Below are 16,672 nucleotides of genomic sequence, written 5' to 3'. Positions count from 1 at the left end.
TCAAAGCCTCCAATGGACATTTCATTTCCCAGCTTTTCCTTTTGTTATTTTGTTGTTTTTTTTTTTTGTCAGCTTATTGTTTGCTCCAAATGTTTTCACCACCTCAGAGAGCAGCAATGTTAAACAATTGCTGCTGATCTTTTTGGACAAACACCTCAGGGAAAAGATTATTTTATACTGAGGGATCTCTGAGTTAGTTTATATAAATCAAACCTTGTGAGTGGAGGCTTTCAGTGAACTTCCAAGCAGGTAAAATAGTGACAATTCCCTGGGGATAGAATGCTGGGGAATTCCACACTCATTGTGCTCTTTTCAATGGCTGCTAGGCTGCTTGTTTTCCCAGCTACCATGGTTGAGAGGCTTTTAGTTTTTAAGGCTGTCACAGAGCTGGGGAGAGAAGATGCCTCTAGAGCAACTTAAAAAGCAACACAAGTCACTATTCTTAAGGAGATTCAGCTGTTGTTCTTGAGTAACCACTCCTTGAATAGTTGCAAGCCTTTTGTTAATTTCCAGAGTTCTGAGCAGTTGGTTGTGACAATTTTTGCTCATGTTCTCATTGCTCTTGTGGGGGATTGATTTTTGGAGGTCCTTAGTTCATCATTCTGGAAGTTGATCCAGATTAGGATTTTTTAATCCTAGTATTCTATAATTCTGATATCTGAGATTCTTATTTGTATAATTGGGAGGAAATAAACATCCACTTTTCCTCCTTTCCCACTGATATGAGCGATACTAAGAGGAAGATGGGAAGTACCTTAGGTGTCAGAGGAAACCTCTGCAAACATAAGGTGGTTATCCCTTTTCAGGACTCTTAGTTCATCAAGGAGAACTGCTATTAATGCTGTATTTATTTAGCATGTATAAATCACCTACTCCTACAAAGCCTTCCTGAAAAAAAAGAAAAGAACAAAGACCAGCTAACAGAGGTAGATTAACAGGTGTTTCCATGCACCTGGAGGTGGTTACTGTAATTTTGCTCTAAGCTTCCTGGTAGCTGAGGTAAAAGGGGAAAAACCATAGGAGGCTCCCACTGTCTGATAAAAGAATATAAACAAATGTATCTGTTGGAGCAAATTTGTTCCTGGCACTGATTTCTAGGAGGAATTTATTAAGTGGGTTTTGATGTAATGGACACATTTTTTCAACTAAACTACCCCCATGGGATTTCCATTCTCGGAAAGCTCAAAGCCATAGCAGGCAAAGGCAGGAAGCGTTCATGGGCGAGATGACAGGCATCTGCAGGGACGAGTTTGGAGGGAGAGGAAAGAACACTTTCAGCTGAGGGTTGGCGCATCTGTCAGGGAAAACTTCATAAAGGTGATAGCATTTAAAGATGCCCTGGAGGGATAGGAAAGATTTTGAAAAGTGGGAAAGGGTAAGAGAATACCATTTTGGGCCAAGGGAATAGCCATAGCAATGGAAAGGTGAGGATACGTTTGAAAGATATTCCGTAGGTTTAACAGACTGAGTTTGATGTTTCTCTAGGTATAGGTACTAAAGGAGAGAGAGGACTACAGCCTGTCCCCCAGGAGGGGATGTGGAGGTTGGATGGGGGTAGGGGGTTGCAGTGGGCCTCTGGACTGGCACAGTCAGCATCCGTATTGAAAATGATGGTCATAATAGTAACAGAAGGCCTTCAGTGAGCATGCACTGATTACCAAGCAGTGTGCAATCTCAGGATGACCATATGAAGGAGAAAGAGTCGTAGAAATTGAGAACTAAAGAAGTCAAGTAACTTGCAGGAAGCCACACAGCAGAGATTGATATCCAATCTGTGTCTAGAACAAGAGTCAGCACACTAATAAAAACTCAGATAGTAAATGTTTTAGGCTTTCTGTCCATGTAGTCTCTCTCACTACTCTATTCTGCAGTTGTAGTGTGAAAACAGCCATAGATAATATATAAATGAATGTGGCTGTGTCCCCATAAGACTTTGTTTACAAAAGCAGGTGGAAGGCTGGATTTGGCTCATGGGCCATAGTTTGCCAACCCTTGGCCTAGAGTGCTTGTTCTTAACTCCTCTGTATGTATTCTGCCTGCTCAGCCAATAATTTTCACCCTCAATAAGCAGTAGGTGTAGATGACTGTATGGTGAAACCTCTCAGAATTGTATGGATGAGAATGGCCTCATTTGTCATCTGCTCGGACCTCTGCCTGCTATGGAGAGTCCAGACTGCTTATACTACCTGCCTCACTGGTGTTAGCGCAGATCCCTGAATCCTTAATTTAAGGTGGTTTTCACTACCCATTACTGCTTTTTTACTTATTTATATTCCTCCTATTTGAAAGGTTTTCTCTAGGGTTTAGTGATGGTGGGTAGTAAGGGAGAGCAAGTAGATGGTGAAAACTTTGGCTCAGCCTTCAGGATTTTGTCTTGGGACACTTTGCTGTCCCTTTGTTCAGTACCTTCTGAGTCTTGCTTTCTCTGCCTTCAGGGTGATAACTACAGAATTTAGTTTGATGAAGTTTTTCAATCTCTCAATGCGAAAGGTCTTTAGGGGGTCTTGTCTTCTGTCTCCAGGTGACACAATGCAGACTGTACTCTAGACTGTCTATAGACTCAGTTCTAGAGCTGAACCAGGTGGGGTCCATGAGAACTTTGTGGCTCTATTGGATAGATTCAACAAATACTTGCTGAACGTCTACTATGGCCCAGGCACTGTGCTAAAAACTGGACAAACGAGATATAGTCCCTGAGCTCACAATGCTTATCATCTAGTTCAGGAAGTAGATATTATACACATAATCGCCAGAGGTATCACATAAATGTTGCTAAGTGCCACAAAGGATGTGCATATTATTTTTTAGAAAGAAATGCCTTGCACGCAACAGGTCTTTGCAAAATAATGATTCTTTGCATGTGAATACAATAGTAGCCTATAAGTCATTATTCCTGGCTTTTATTCTTATCCTGTGCATCTTACTTCCGTGGAACTGAAAAATAAATGCTTCAATGTTTGGTTTTCAGTATAGTTAATATGACTAATCTGTAACATTTTTAGAATCATAAACAAGGAAAGAATTGCTTTTGCTGACACCTTCTCGTTTGATCACAAGGCTAAGATGTACAGCACCACCCAACTTTTGCCGATGGGGGCGCTTTGTTCAGGGTTTGAGGTAGCTTATGTCCTTCAAAATTTTGAAGTTGTTAAAGTGGTAAAATAAGCAAAACCTTCCCACAAGCTGATTTCTGAGCCAGAAATTGAGCACTGCTTGAGGGTTTGTAGGGGGCTCTGGAGTCCGATTCTCAGGGTTAGATCCTGGGATTTAGATCTCAGGGTTTATTACCTGGTCTGTGTTACTTATGCTTCAAAGCCTTATTTTTCCCATTTGTAAATAGATATGATAATAGTAGTGCTCTCTTAGTGGTGTTGTGATGATTAAATGAAATTATGCATGTAAAGCCCCTAGCACATGCTAAGTGCTCAATAAATGTTAAGTAACATTTGCTGTCATTGCTGTTATTACAAGACAAAACAGCAGAGAGCTCAACATAAAACTTTAGAAATGAGCAGTGCAAACATGGACAAGTTTTTAAAAACCCGCTGGGTTTCTTTATGTACAAAATGAGGTAAGAACTCTCATGGCTTGGGGTTTCTGTGAGGAGTAAATGAGAGAATGTGTACTGAAAGTTTGTATCGCAACACCTGGCCCAGGGTCAGCCCCTTGTGAGTGGCAATTCTCATTATGGAAACAGGATAAGACCAGTTAGTGGAGGCTGGGCTCTGGCCAGAGGTCAGACATTCATCCAGGCAGGGCAGGGATCTGGAAAACCCCAGCAGGGGTTGGTAAGAGGAAGTCTGGGAATGCAGGTGTATTGAGGTCACCTCACCACAGGCTCATGGCTGATGTCCACACAGGAAGGAAGAAACAAGGACTCAGCCACAGAGATTGAACTTTGGGGGCAGGAAAAATGAGAAAAAGAGAAGACTGAGGGTTTGAGAGAAGAGGAGATACCATGCCAGGGCCCAGGCATAGCTGGCCGGGAATGCATGAGACTTGAGATCAAGACTGAATTCATGCTGTTCCACCAGCCGTGCTGCTTACTTCTTTGATTTGGGAGCTGAGCCACACCTAGAGCCTGCAGGTGGTGGCTGGAGGAGTTGGGGTGCTGGGACATGCCAGGCCAAGCTAGTGGCTTATCTGGTGGGTGATATAGCACAGCCACTGACAGATATAAACACATGGGGTGGTGAATGGTGATAGGAAAGAACCAAGGAAGCTGGAGACCACTTCCCAATTCTAGACCATAAGACACTTGTCTTTTACTGGAGTCATGGATCAGGTATAACACTTAGTGGAGGCAGTGATCCTTGGAAAACCCATGCACATAGAGTCTTTTTTTTTATATATATTTATTTATTTTATTTATTTTATTATTTTTGGCTGCATTGGGTCTTTGTTGCTGCACGCGGGCTTTCTCTAGCTGTGGCGAGCAGGGGCTACTCTAGGTTGCGGTGCACAGGCTTCTCATTGCAGTGGCGTCTCTTGTTGCGGAGCATGGGCTCTAGGCACACGGGCTTCAGTAGTTGTAGCACGTGGGCTCAGTAGTTGTGGCTGGCGGGCTCTAGAGCACAGGCTCAGTAGTTGTGGCGCACGGGCTTAGTTGCTCCATGGCATGTGGGATCTTCCCAGACCAGGGCACGAACCTGTGTCCCCTGCATTGGCAGGCGGATTCTTAACCACTGCGCCACCAGGGAAGCCTGCACATAGAGTCTTGATAGTACTATGTGAGCATCTGGGTCTGTGTAAGTCCTGCCTTCCCCCATGCGGTGTTTCCTGGAGAGGAATACTAACCTCCTCTCTTCCACAGTCATAGTGAGCTCAGAGAGAAAAATTCTGAGATCGTAATGCCTGCTCTGTGAGTTGGCTTCTCTGTGATAACCCAAATCTTGCTCCCTGGGGGTCTGGAGAAAACAACCATAGCCCAGGGGTCTCCCAGGACAGCAAATGGTAATAAACAAAAACAGAGCAGGAAATAGGATCAGGATGAGATGTATGGATCCTCTCTTCATTAACTGTTCCAGTGGGAGTAGGGAGAGCAGTAGAGGCCAGGCCTGCAGAACCTGTTAGCCCTGCTTGGCATTTGGTGGGTACGGAGTGGGTGAGAGAAGGACAGGGCTTCCTATAGTAAAGGAGGCCTGTGGTTATCAGGCCAAGGAGGTTGGTGACCACCTCAGCAGAGTATGCAGCTTCTCAGCTCACAGCACAGTCTGAGCAGCAAGTCTGACATTCTGATTCTTGACAGAGGGTGGCCAGTGCCCATCGTTGTTGTCAATAAATATCATGTCAAGAGCAGGGCAATAGCGAACACTAGAGTTCTTTCTTCTCAGGACTTACAAGGGCCAAATGCCTGGCACTTTCTGCAGAAGGCTAATAGCTGCCTCATTGCCAAGATGAATCAGGGCCTCATTAGTCACAAGCAATGCTTGTTTCCATCACTGTGCACAAGGGGGCCTGGGGGCTGGGTTGCCCATCATGAGATGGTAGCCATGTTTGATGAGGACCTCCTAACTGTTTACAGACTTGGGGGGTGATGGTCAGTGTTTCTAGAAGGATTTGCATGGTTTGGTGCAGTGGTTCTCAAACTTCAATGCACAGGAGCATAACCTGGGTGTGTCTAAGAAATTCAGATTCCTGGCTTGCTACCATGATGATTCTGATTCAGTCAGTATGAGGGAGCTCTGGGAGTCTGTGTTTTTAATAAGCTCCACAGGTAATGCTGGTGCAGGTGGGCCATGAATCACAGTGTGAGGAATATGGGTATTGTGGGACGAGTCCTGGACTGGGACTCAGGAGAACAGAGTTCTGGCCTTTGATTGTCCCCCAGTGTGGTGTGCAACCTTGTGCAAGTCACCTCCCATCTCCGGGCCTGTTTTCTCTATAGAAAAAGAAGGGAGTCTCAACCCAAGCTGCACAATAGAGTCACAATAGTAACTGATAAGGAGCTTTGACAAAATGCTGGTGCCTGAGCTAGAGTGTCCCAGGCTAGCATGACATGTCAACATATTGGGGTGACTTTGCCTGTGGATGCATGTTTAAAGAGTTTCCAGATGATTCTAAGTACTGCTGGAGTTGAGAACTACTATCTAGGTGATGCCCAGTGCTGATTCTTGTTCTGGAATTCTGAACCTGTTCAACACTGCGTTACCTATGCCTCATTTCTTCATTAATCCCTGACATGGAGCAAGAGTTTTCTACATAAACAATTTCCAGATAATTAAAGAGTACTCTGTTAAGCACCAAAACTTTCACCCTTCTTTGATTTTTCTTCTTATACAAACATCAAAATCTTTTTGATGATTTAAAGTTACCACTACGGGACTTCCCTGCTGGCGCAGTGGTTAGGAATCCGCCTGCCAATGGAGGGGACACGGGTTCGATCCCTGGTCCGGGAAGATCTCACATGCCGTGGAGCAGCTAAGCCCATGCGCCACACCTACTGAGCCTGTGCTCTAGAGCCCGTGAGCCACAACTACTGAAACCTGCGCTCCCTAGGGCCCACGCATTGCAACTACTGAAGCCCGCGTGCTCTAGGGCCTGCGTGCCGCAGCTCCTGAGCCCACATGCTGCAACTACTGAAGCCTGCGTGCTGCAACTACTGAAGCCTGTGTGCCTAGAGCCTGTGCTCTGCAACAAGAGAAGCCACCGCAATGAGAAGCCCGCGCACCACAACGAAGAGTAGTCCCAGCTCGCCACAACCAGAGAAAGCCCGTGAGCAGCAATGAAGACCCAATGCGGCCAAAAATAAAGTAAAATAAAAAAAAAAGTAATAAAGTTACCACTATGGTCATTCTTTTGTGATTTATTCAATAAATATGCATTTGGCATCCACTGTGTTAGGTTCTTATGAAAAAATGTTATGGAGTAGTCAAAAGTTGGGTGGACCATGGGCCAGTAATAATAAAAATGATAACTAACATTTAAACATTCATCAAGTGCTTACTCTATGGTAGGCACTGTTCTAAGCACTCTATCTCATTTAGTCCTCACAACTATCCTTTGAGGCAGGTACAGTTATATCCCCATCTTACAGATGGGAAAACCAAGTCACAGATTCTGTACTTTCTCAAGTTCTCACAGCTGGTTTAGGCAGATCCAAGATTCAGATCAGTCCTCGATCTCTCTGTGTGATCTGAAACAATGTTGTTCCCCTGCTAGAGCTTCAGTTTCCTCCTGTGCAGAGTGACTCTGGGCCCCTTTGAACCCTCACGCCTTATGAGTCCATGTCCACCCCCAGGTCCCTTAGGAGGTCCCTCACCTGCATCAAGGAGAGCCTGCGTATCTTCGTTGACCTGGGGAAGAGAGACAAGGCTGCTGAGGCCTGGCTTGGGGCTGGGCGACTCCACTACCTCATGCAGGAAGACGAGCTGGTGGAGCTGTACCTGCAGGTAGGCCTCCTGCAGAGCTTATCTGCTGACCTGGGCCATGCGGGGAGGCAGCTGTACCCTCCAAAGTGATCAGCTAGAACTAGGGAGAGATGATGTCCTCGTCAAACCCTTGGAGCGACGGTCAACTCTGGGCTGCTCCGTGGACCCAAGAGGGAAACGAAGGTGGTCTGGCAGGCTGAATACAAGCAGCAAAGGGCCAGTCCCCGAGTCCCATATGCACGTGTGAGCTCTCAAAGAACATGGTGGGAGACTTGCTCATCTGTCATGTCAGTTTCATCCATTTTTCCAAAACTTGACACACCTTGACTTCAGGGTTTTGCTGCAGTTTGAGGGAAGGTTGATGTGTGTGTGGTATTAACATTATTGTTCTTTTATGATTTTTTAGTTTGCATACCTTTAATATCTGAGATATAACATAGTATAGTGATTAAGTACCTGGGCTTTAAAAAAGACAGGTGTGGAATCAAATCACAGGGCCATTGATTATGAACCGTGTGACTTTGGGCTTGCTACCTGAGCTCTCTGGGCCTCAGTTTCTTCATGGCTGGACCTGTCCCTAATAAAGATTAGGTATAACATTTACATAGTAAACATATGCATATAAACATTAACTAAGTGCTTGGGACCTAGTAAATGCTTAATAAATGGTATTTCATCATCATCATTATCTGCACAATACTGACATGATGGTATATAAGATTTGCTCCATCAAAAATATGCCTGTTATCTTTTTTTCCTTCCCATTTCTCATTTTCTCCCCTTTTACTCCCCCTTACTCTATTACTTACAATCGCACAAATTCACTTCCACCGAGACTTAATCATGGTTGTATAGCATTGGTTGAAGCCTTACTATGCGTGGGAGGCTTTGCTAAACGCTTCACGTGCTTGATATAGTTTAATCCTCATTACAAATGCAGCAGGAGTCTCTACTGAAATTCCCATTTTACAGATGACACTCAGTGAGGCTGAGTAACTTGCCTAAAGTGATACAACTAGTAAGTGGTTAAAACTGCACACCAGCAGTGTGACTTAAAGCTTTTACTTGCAGACTCTATTCTGCCTTGGGATTTTAGAGCTGGAAGAATTATCAGAGAGCAGACAATTCAGTCTTGCCTTTCTGTCTCCAGGAGACAAAGGCCCAGAGGGAGCTATTGGGGTTGTTCATTGCTTGGTGACAGAACTCCTGACTCCAGGATTCCATCTCACTGCTTCTATCTTTGTGTAGCTGCATATGCAATAAAAATAACTGAGGGGTCTTGCCCCAGTAATTCACTCTCCAGAACTGGTCCCAGGCACCCACAACCCTAGACTGCCACCTGACTTGATGTTCTGCAGTTATTCCCACTGAGGTGAATAATTCCTACCTAAGGATATTTGAGGTCCTTTGGCTGTGCTGCATATGTTGTGGTACATTTTCTACTTTCTCATCACATTTTGTTTAGGTGCAAATGTGAAGTAGCTTGTGCAAGATAAAGGGGTCATAGGGGCCAGGAGAAGGGTTATGGGCTGAAAGACACTAGCATTTGTTTGCCACTAACTATTGATGTAAACTTGAAAGCTCCTTATTCTCAGCCTCAGTTTCTCCATCTAGGAACTGTAGGTGTTGGATGAGATCACTCTTTCCAAATTTCAGTCATTTATACATCAAGTTTATAGTTTTGCCATATCCAGGTACCTCTGTACCATTATTTACTTATTTTTCTTTGACTCAACTTCAAATCAATTTAGCTTTTTACACTAAACAATGCTATCTAAAAGCAGAGGTTTTGATATATGATTAATCTTTTTTTCTGAAACACATTAAAATAAATACTTAACTATTATGAGATGTTTGTGTGCTGCTGAAAACCATTTCTAGGGCCACCAAAGTAATCTCTCATAGCATGGTGGGGAAATGCTGGACTAGGGAATCTTGAAGGCGTCTTACTAGCCTTATGAGTGTGAAGACAATTTAAGGTTCAGGGGACTTCAGCAGAGGGTTAAGCTAGATGGTCAGGATCTCATTCTTGCCAGTCCTGTGGACATTTGGAAAGTCCTTCTCTCTGCCTTTGACAGCAGTTTCTGTCCCACTCAGGCAGCCATCCAGAAAGCCCTGAAGTCAGAGGAGCCCTCCCTGGCTCTCAGGCTCTACGAGGAAGCAGGTGATGTGTTCTTCAATGGGACCCGCCACAGGCATCGTGCGGTGGAGTATTACCGAGTAAGTTGTGGGCTGTACAGTCAGCAGTATCCCTAGCTAGGTTCTGGCACAAACGTGGGCAGCGCCACTTGGACTTCGCCCGGCATCCCCTTCCCCTGTCTTGCTGGTATTTCTTTGTCTTCCCTTCCTCATCCAGTGCCCACAGGCTCTCCCTGTCTTCAGTCTAGTAGGCTCTCAAAGAAGGAGCTGATAAACTCTGTCATTCTCAGGCTTGATAAATAAAGTATCTTTCCTGAGAGAACATACCATAATAATTACAACTTTTGGGTGCATAGTACTTTACAGTTTGTAGCACACTTTTATATTGACCAGAATGTTCCTAGGTACATGGTATGGTGGGAGATGATTGGTCCATGGGTGAACACTTTTGCTTTACTATGTTTTCATTAAGTATGCATTAAGATATATTTAAAAAATTAAAAATGTATAATACCAGTTCATCAAACCTATGATATCACAGATATTATTGCAAAGACTGAGTCAAGAAAATAGAAGACAGTTGATTTAAGAAATAATACTAATTAAATAAATGTCCAGATGTTAAGCAGATATGTGAAGAATCATAATTGTTGTTCGTCACTGACTGAAGTTTGGGAAAACTCATTATCTTATTTGATCTTAAAATTTCACTTATTCAGATACTTATTCATTTGCTTGTTCAATTGTTTATTAAGTCATCAAACATTCATCAAGACCCAGTATGTGCCAGGCACTGAGCTAGGGGTGAACAAGAAACATGTCCCTGACTATTGAGGTGCTCTTGGTCATACGCATTTTATAGATGAGAAAACTAAGGCTCGGAGAGATGAAGTGACCTGCCCAAAGTTCTATCATAATAAAAATAATAGAAATGACTATTTACTGGGGACTCTCAGACACTATGCACATACTGCACGTATGTACTTTGTAGGTTAGCACTGTGGGCGCTAAGGGAGTGTGTAGCTGGGGGGTGAGTAACTTCTCATGTGACCTTGAGGAAAGTCATCATCCCTTTCCTGCTGTCAGTTTCAGGGAGCCTGTTGACCTCTAGTTCTTCCACCTCTGAGGTCTGGGCAGAGCAACCAAGAGCAACGACCAGGAGAGCGAGTTGAGAAAAACCATGCATGGAAGGTGCCATCTCCCCCTTGGGTTTAGTCACTGCCATCCCTCAACCCCTGGCAGTAGGATGCAATACAGCCTCCTAGAGTATGGTATGTGCCAATGATTCTCAGCTAGACTAAGGTTCCTTGTGCCTCTGTTCTCAGGCTGGGGCTGTTCCCTTAGCAAGGAGGATGAAGGCAGTGAGAACGGAGCTCCGGATTTTCAACAAGCTGACCGAGCTGCAGATCAGCCTGGAAGGCTATGAGAAGGCTTTGGAATTTGCCACCTTGGCAGCCAGACTCAGCACAGTCGCAGGTTGGTGGTCCTAATTGTCCAGGGTATTGAATGGGAGGGGGTAACACTCCCTAAGGAGGGACAACAAAGTTGTAAGAGCATAGGCTCTGGAGTCAGACTCCGTGGGTTCAAATTCCAGTTTGAAGTGTCAGGGAGCCCCCAGTTAAGCAAGCTACTTAACATCTATAAACCTCAAGTTTGTCATTGGCAAATCAGGATTAAAAATGGCACCCACAGCATGCTGTTGTTATGAAGACCGATGATAATACAGGTAAAACCCATAGCACAGTGCTTGGTACATAATAAGTCCTTGATAAGTGTTACCTGTGCACACTAATTATTATATTATAGTTGGTATTATTGGTATTATTCTGAGTCCAGGGTAAATGGTATTTTATCCTATGCACAGGCAATGCCCCATTACAAAAGCACTGTGCCTTAACTTTTTAATTAGTTAATTATTAGTCAAGTACACATTTTCTTATGGAATTGAAATGTAAATGAAGGTCAGATTCCCGTTAACCTAACTCCCTCAGTAGCTGAAATAGCTTGCATTTACAACAAAAGCTGATGAGAAACAATGTAAGTCATTAAAACAGAAAACAAAAAAAGGCAGAATGAAAAAAGATAAACTCATCTTGAATGTTGGTGCTTGAGGAAAAGCAGGTTTTATTAGAGGAGGATTGATTAGATGTAAAGGCAAATGGAGTCTTCTGTGATAATTCTAGAAGGGACCTCTGGGCATTCTCAAGGGCATGAGATGTGGATGGTACTGGACTTTATTGTATTTAATTGCACTTCAGAGCTATCTCTCTTTCCCTACCTCTCCCTTTACTGCAGAAAACCTTATTTGTGCAACTGTCTGCTAATCTCAGGAAGACCTTGGGGGCCCAGGTAGCTCCCTCTGGAGCATTCTTTTTCCTTCCTTGGACAGAAGCTGAAAGGAGGCTATATCCACCATTTCATGTGATTCCCTGTGACTGGATTTTTCCATATCAGAGTTGGATTTTCTCTTTTAGCTTTGGCTTTTGGCTCTTTGAAGCCTAAAAGCGATGTTTTTAGATTGCATCAAATAGCCACCTTGCAAATGCTCCAAAAACACAATTGGAAGCCTTTGTTCTCTTTAAACGCTACTTTGTGTTAAAGGAGTTAGTTATTGAAACAAGAAATCCACCCAAAACCAAAACAAGTCAAAGATTCCTTAGACACCAAGATTCTAAAGCATGAGTTAAAAGTGAATGGGTCTCTGTAGCTTATTTGAGACTGAAAGCTGGTGAAGGGTCAGAGGGTGACTGCTGCTGATGGCAGCCCCAGAGAAGAACTCTGAAGAGAGAGACTTCCATGTGGAGAAAACATTTGTTATATGAAGTTATTCATTGTCAGAAATTCTTAGCTACTCCATCAGGCTAGTCTTGTCACCATTTCCATCACAGAGATTTGGAAATAATTATTTCCCAGAATTCTGAGTTACAGTGACATCCACAATGAGAAAATTTTCCTCAGGAATTGTCCCAGAAAACCTTGTCCAGAACACATACTCCACTTAGTCACTCTCATAGATCCCTGTGTTTTCTTTTGTAGCACTTATCACAGGTGTAATCTTACCTTTGTGGGATTATTTAAGGAATGTCTGTGTCCTGTGAGACAGTAAGCCTCATGTGGGCAGGACTTCTGCTTTGTTTGCTATGTCCCAAGCTCAGTCCCTGATACCTAGTAGATCTTCAAAGAATTGTACAGAATGAATGAGTGAACTAATGATGCAAAGTGTTGGCTTCAGGATATCTCTCTCAGTCTTCCAATTTCTAGGAGATCAGAGGCAGGAGCTGGTGGCCTTCCACCGTCTGGCGACTGTGTACTATTCCCTGCACATGTACGAGATGGCTGAGGACTGCTACCTGAAGACTCTGTCCCTCTGTCCACCCTGGTTGCAGAGCCCCAAGGAGGCCTTATACTATGCCAAGGTGTATTATCGTCTGGGCCGACTCACCTTCCACCAGCTGAAGGTAAGAGCCAGGCTTCCAAGGTCATCTGAGAGCTACTGTCCAACTATATTCTTTCCTCACCCTGAGCCTTCAGGGTAAAGTTGAGAGGGGTAAGATGGGGAGTGTTGTCTCATAGGGTGGGGAGTGGCTCCTCTGGGAACGCAATGACTCTTTTCACTTAGCCCCCTTGGAGACCTCAAAGAGGCTCCCATCTCTGCTGAGGAGACAAGTCCTAGTTCTTCTCTTTCCTTGCCCTGATGTGACTTCTGGGCCCACTTCATCTGTCAGGTACTATGGGCACATTGGTCTAGTGCCTGTGAGCTCCTCCAGGGCCTATGAAAAAATATGAGACCCAAAACAATACATGAGACCCCCAAACAAAAGAACTATAAGCTCCAAAATTAAAATCAAAATTAATTCTTAACTGTATGTCTAAAAATGTTATAGATTAGTTAGTCAATTGCAACTCACTTCTTATAAAGTTGTATGAACAATTTTGGGAGAAATCTAGGTACGTGTTAACATGTTTGAGATAATAATATGCAGGGTCTTAGAATATAAGCAAGCCTAGGTCCTAAGAAGACCGTAGCCCTGACTCTCCTGTTTGCTCTGCTGGAGTTGAATCCAGAACTTCTTATTTTTCCAGCCACTTCTAGAACTGTGTGTGTGGTCTGTAATTCTGAGTTACAATTCTGGCCCTTGAACCTTGTCCCTGGACACTGGCTTCCCTTACCAGAGGTCTCTGTCTGCTCCAGTACAACGCTTAATCTCTTCATACAGTGGCTTCTGAGTCACTCCTGTGTTTGGCCCCCAGGGGACCCTTAGGGCAGCTCTGTTGTCTTTTTCTTATTTGCCAGAGTGTTTCTGGCCTAAATCTATTATTGACTGATGAGGGTTAATGGGAACCAGTCATCCCTTTTTGAGTCTCACTGGAGGAACCACCTGTTCTGCATCCCAACCATTAGGGAGGGACGATGGGGTAGGGAAGGACTACCCCACAGTGATCTTGCCTTTGTCCCACAGCTCCCAGGAAGTGGGACAAGTATGTGTGATCTGATTGTATCAACCAAGGGCTCTAGGGATTTCAAGGGAAAGAGCTCAACTCAAACTAGCTTAAGCAAAGAAGGAGATTTTATTGGCTCAAGGAATGAGGAAGTTCAGGTATAAGTTTAATTTCAGGTAGTTCTGGATGCTGGTACTCAAATGTCATCATGGATTTCCCCACCTCTCTCTGTATCTCTTGGCTCTGAATGTTTCTGCTTCTCTCTTTTTCTTGGCCTCTTCTCCTCCAGTTATTGACAGGCTCAAGCACCCATCTAAAAGGGTGAGCAACCATTTTCTCTGTTAGGCCACACTTGAAAGGTCCCAGGGAGTGACTTGGGACAGGTCAGCTTGAGTCATTTTCACATACCTGAAGCTCTGTGCCCAGGGCGATGCTGCTTCATGACTGTCTGAGCTTGGGTAACGTGCCATCCCTGTGCCTGAGGAGGAGGGCCGCCCGGGTTAGCACTGTCACGGAACTGCAGTGGAGCTGGTAGGAGGAATTCCCCCAAGGAACCAGGAGGAGGGGGTGGGAAAGGATGTCAGGCAGACAAAAACTAGTGTTCTTAGTTTTCCCTGCACTTCCTCCTCGCCTTTCCTGGAAATGTCTGCTAATGCTATCTCTTCTCTGCCCCCATGCCGGGGGTTAGGATGCCCACGATGCCACTGAATACTTCTGGCTGGCCCTGGCTGCAGCAGTCCTGCTGGGTGACGAGGAGCTGCAGGACATCATTAAGACCAGGCTGGACAACATCTGCCAGAGCCCCCTCTGGCATAGCAGCCCCTCTGGGCGTTCCTCAGAAAGGGCGCGGTGGCTGAGTGGCGGGGGCCTGGCCCTCTGAGGACAGCTGTCCCATCTCCGACCAGTTGCCGTGGTCAGAAGCTACCTCTCTGCTCTAGGCTCTTAATCTGGGGGCGGGGTTCAAGTCATCACCTGGCCCAGCCTCTCATCTCAGAACGGGAAGAGCATAGTCCAGAGGGAGAGGGCTCATTCCAGGTCACACAAGGCATGGACGGTGGAGCAGGGATTAGGGGTCCTGGCTTTGTGTCTAGAACCTTTCCAATAGACTGTGGCCCTTCCACACATGCAGACCCTGAAATGCACTTTCTAGACACACAGTTCTAGAGAAAATGAGACCCCCTGCCCCTAGAAAAGCTGTCTCCTTCCCTCAGTGAAGAAATCAGGCATTGCACTGGAGAGAAGACCAGCCCATTGGACTTTGTTCCCTTCACTGACTTTTCTCAGGGAAAGACCCCTCCCCTTGCCAGCAGAGAAACTAGTCATTTGTTTTTTTTCTCTCTTCAACCAGAGGAGGTGCCACTCCTCCTGTCACGGGCACTGGCAGGTGGGAATTCACCATGCTATTAGCTCAAAAGACACAGCCTGAGAATGGCCAGGTGGAATGCACAGGAGGTGAGGTCTGATGTGGAAGCACCACCTCCATCCTGCCCCGAGGCTCTGCTCCCTCATAACCTCCCATAAACCCAGGAGGAGGCTCCCAAGGGTCAAAGCCTAAAAATTGAGGACTAAGAAAGTTATGACATAAACTGCATGTAAATAGTGTATATTATTAAATATTGCTCACTTACATTTATTCACACATTTGTCTCCTTAATAAGAGGGAAGATGAAAACTAGTTAGTTTTGCATATTTTATTCATTATGTATGAGTCACTAGGTCCGACCCACACAGATAGCGAGGGAATTACCCAGGGTGTGGCTACCAGCAGGTGGGGAGAAGTTGCCTACCACAGTATATGAGTCCCTTGATGACGAAATCAGGAATTTGCTAAGGCAGTGAGCTCCAAGTATGGTCCACTGACTGGCTTGGCCAGCAACATCAGCGTCACCTCTGAGATTGTTTGAAATGCGAATTTCAGGCTCCACCTAAGACCTCTGAAGCAGTCTCTGGGGCCAAGGATCCCTGGCTTGACCCTGTTTTCCAGGTGATTCTAATGCACACTAAAGCACAAGAAGCACTACTCTGGAACCATGGTTCTCAGAGAATGTGAAAAGGAATCACCTGGGGAACTTGCACAAAATGAACTTTCTGGTTCTTACCCCAATAATTCTGATTCAGTAGGCCTGGGAGACACCCCAGGAACATGCATTATTAACGAGCATCTCGAATGACCCTGATGCTGGTGGTTCACTCTTGCTCGGAAATGTGGAAACATATAAGATCTAGCTATAGGGATCACCATCTGACCCCCAACAGCTTAGATTTACTGGAAGGCCCTCTGCCCTTACTTTCTAGCTTCTTGGAGCAACCAGGTGGTTGGTGGTGTGGTGGGGTGGGATGGGGGTGGTGAGTTGAGTCAGTAGTGCACCTTCTAGTCACCAATGTTGTGTACACATCGGTACATCTTATTTTCTCTTAGGAGCTTGGTTGCTTGTTAAAATGCTCTCTACTCTAGAGTATTCTTCACCAGAAAGGAAATGAAGTGACTTAGTCCACTACCACGTAAGATAGATGTGGTTTTGCTCCCACCACAAACCATAAAATCCCCAAGGGAGGGATGTTGAAGATGAGTCTAACCTCCCATGCAGAGTCCTTTCAACAACATTCCTGGGAGACTGACAGGGCACATGCATGCCAGAATGGCTACGAATCTCGTGTTTGCAGAAGGCTTGCTTGGCTCTGGGACCCATGCCATGAACCATTCCCCACTTGTCTCAGGTTAC

General features: G+C 45.0%; 1 protein-coding gene across 1 annotated transcript in view; it reads left to right on the top strand.

Moving 5' to 3' along the window:
- Positions 1 to 15,529, top strand: part of SH3TC2 (SH3 domain and tetratricopeptide repeats 2) — a 62,484-nt gene extending 46,955 nt beyond the window's left edge. Inside the window, exons 13-17 of the mRNA XM_036847720.1 lie at positions 7,241 to 7,391; positions 9,468 to 9,590; positions 10,835 to 10,985; positions 12,771 to 12,967; positions 14,638 to 15,529. Of these exons, the coding sequence (XP_036703615.1) occupies positions 7,241 to 7,391; positions 9,468 to 9,590; positions 10,835 to 10,985; positions 12,771 to 12,967; positions 14,638 to 14,829 (814 nt within the window). The 3' untranslated portion in view covers positions 14,830 to 15,529. The remainder of the gene's footprint in view (positions 1 to 7,240; positions 7,392 to 9,467; positions 9,591 to 10,834; positions 10,986 to 12,770; positions 12,968 to 14,637) is intronic.
- Positions 15,530 to 16,672: the final 1,143 nt, after the last annotated feature.

The sequence above is a fragment of the Balaenoptera musculus genome, chromosome 3, assembly GCF_009873245.2.
Source record: "Balaenoptera musculus isolate JJ_BM4_2016_0621 chromosome 3, mBalMus1.pri.v3, whole genome shotgun sequence".
NCBI classification, from domain to species: Eukaryota; Metazoa; Chordata; class Mammalia; order Artiodactyla; family Balaenopteridae; genus Balaenoptera; species Balaenoptera musculus.
The sequence above is the reverse complement of the archived record's forward strand: the minus strand, read 5'-3'. Positions and strand labels throughout refer to the sequence as shown.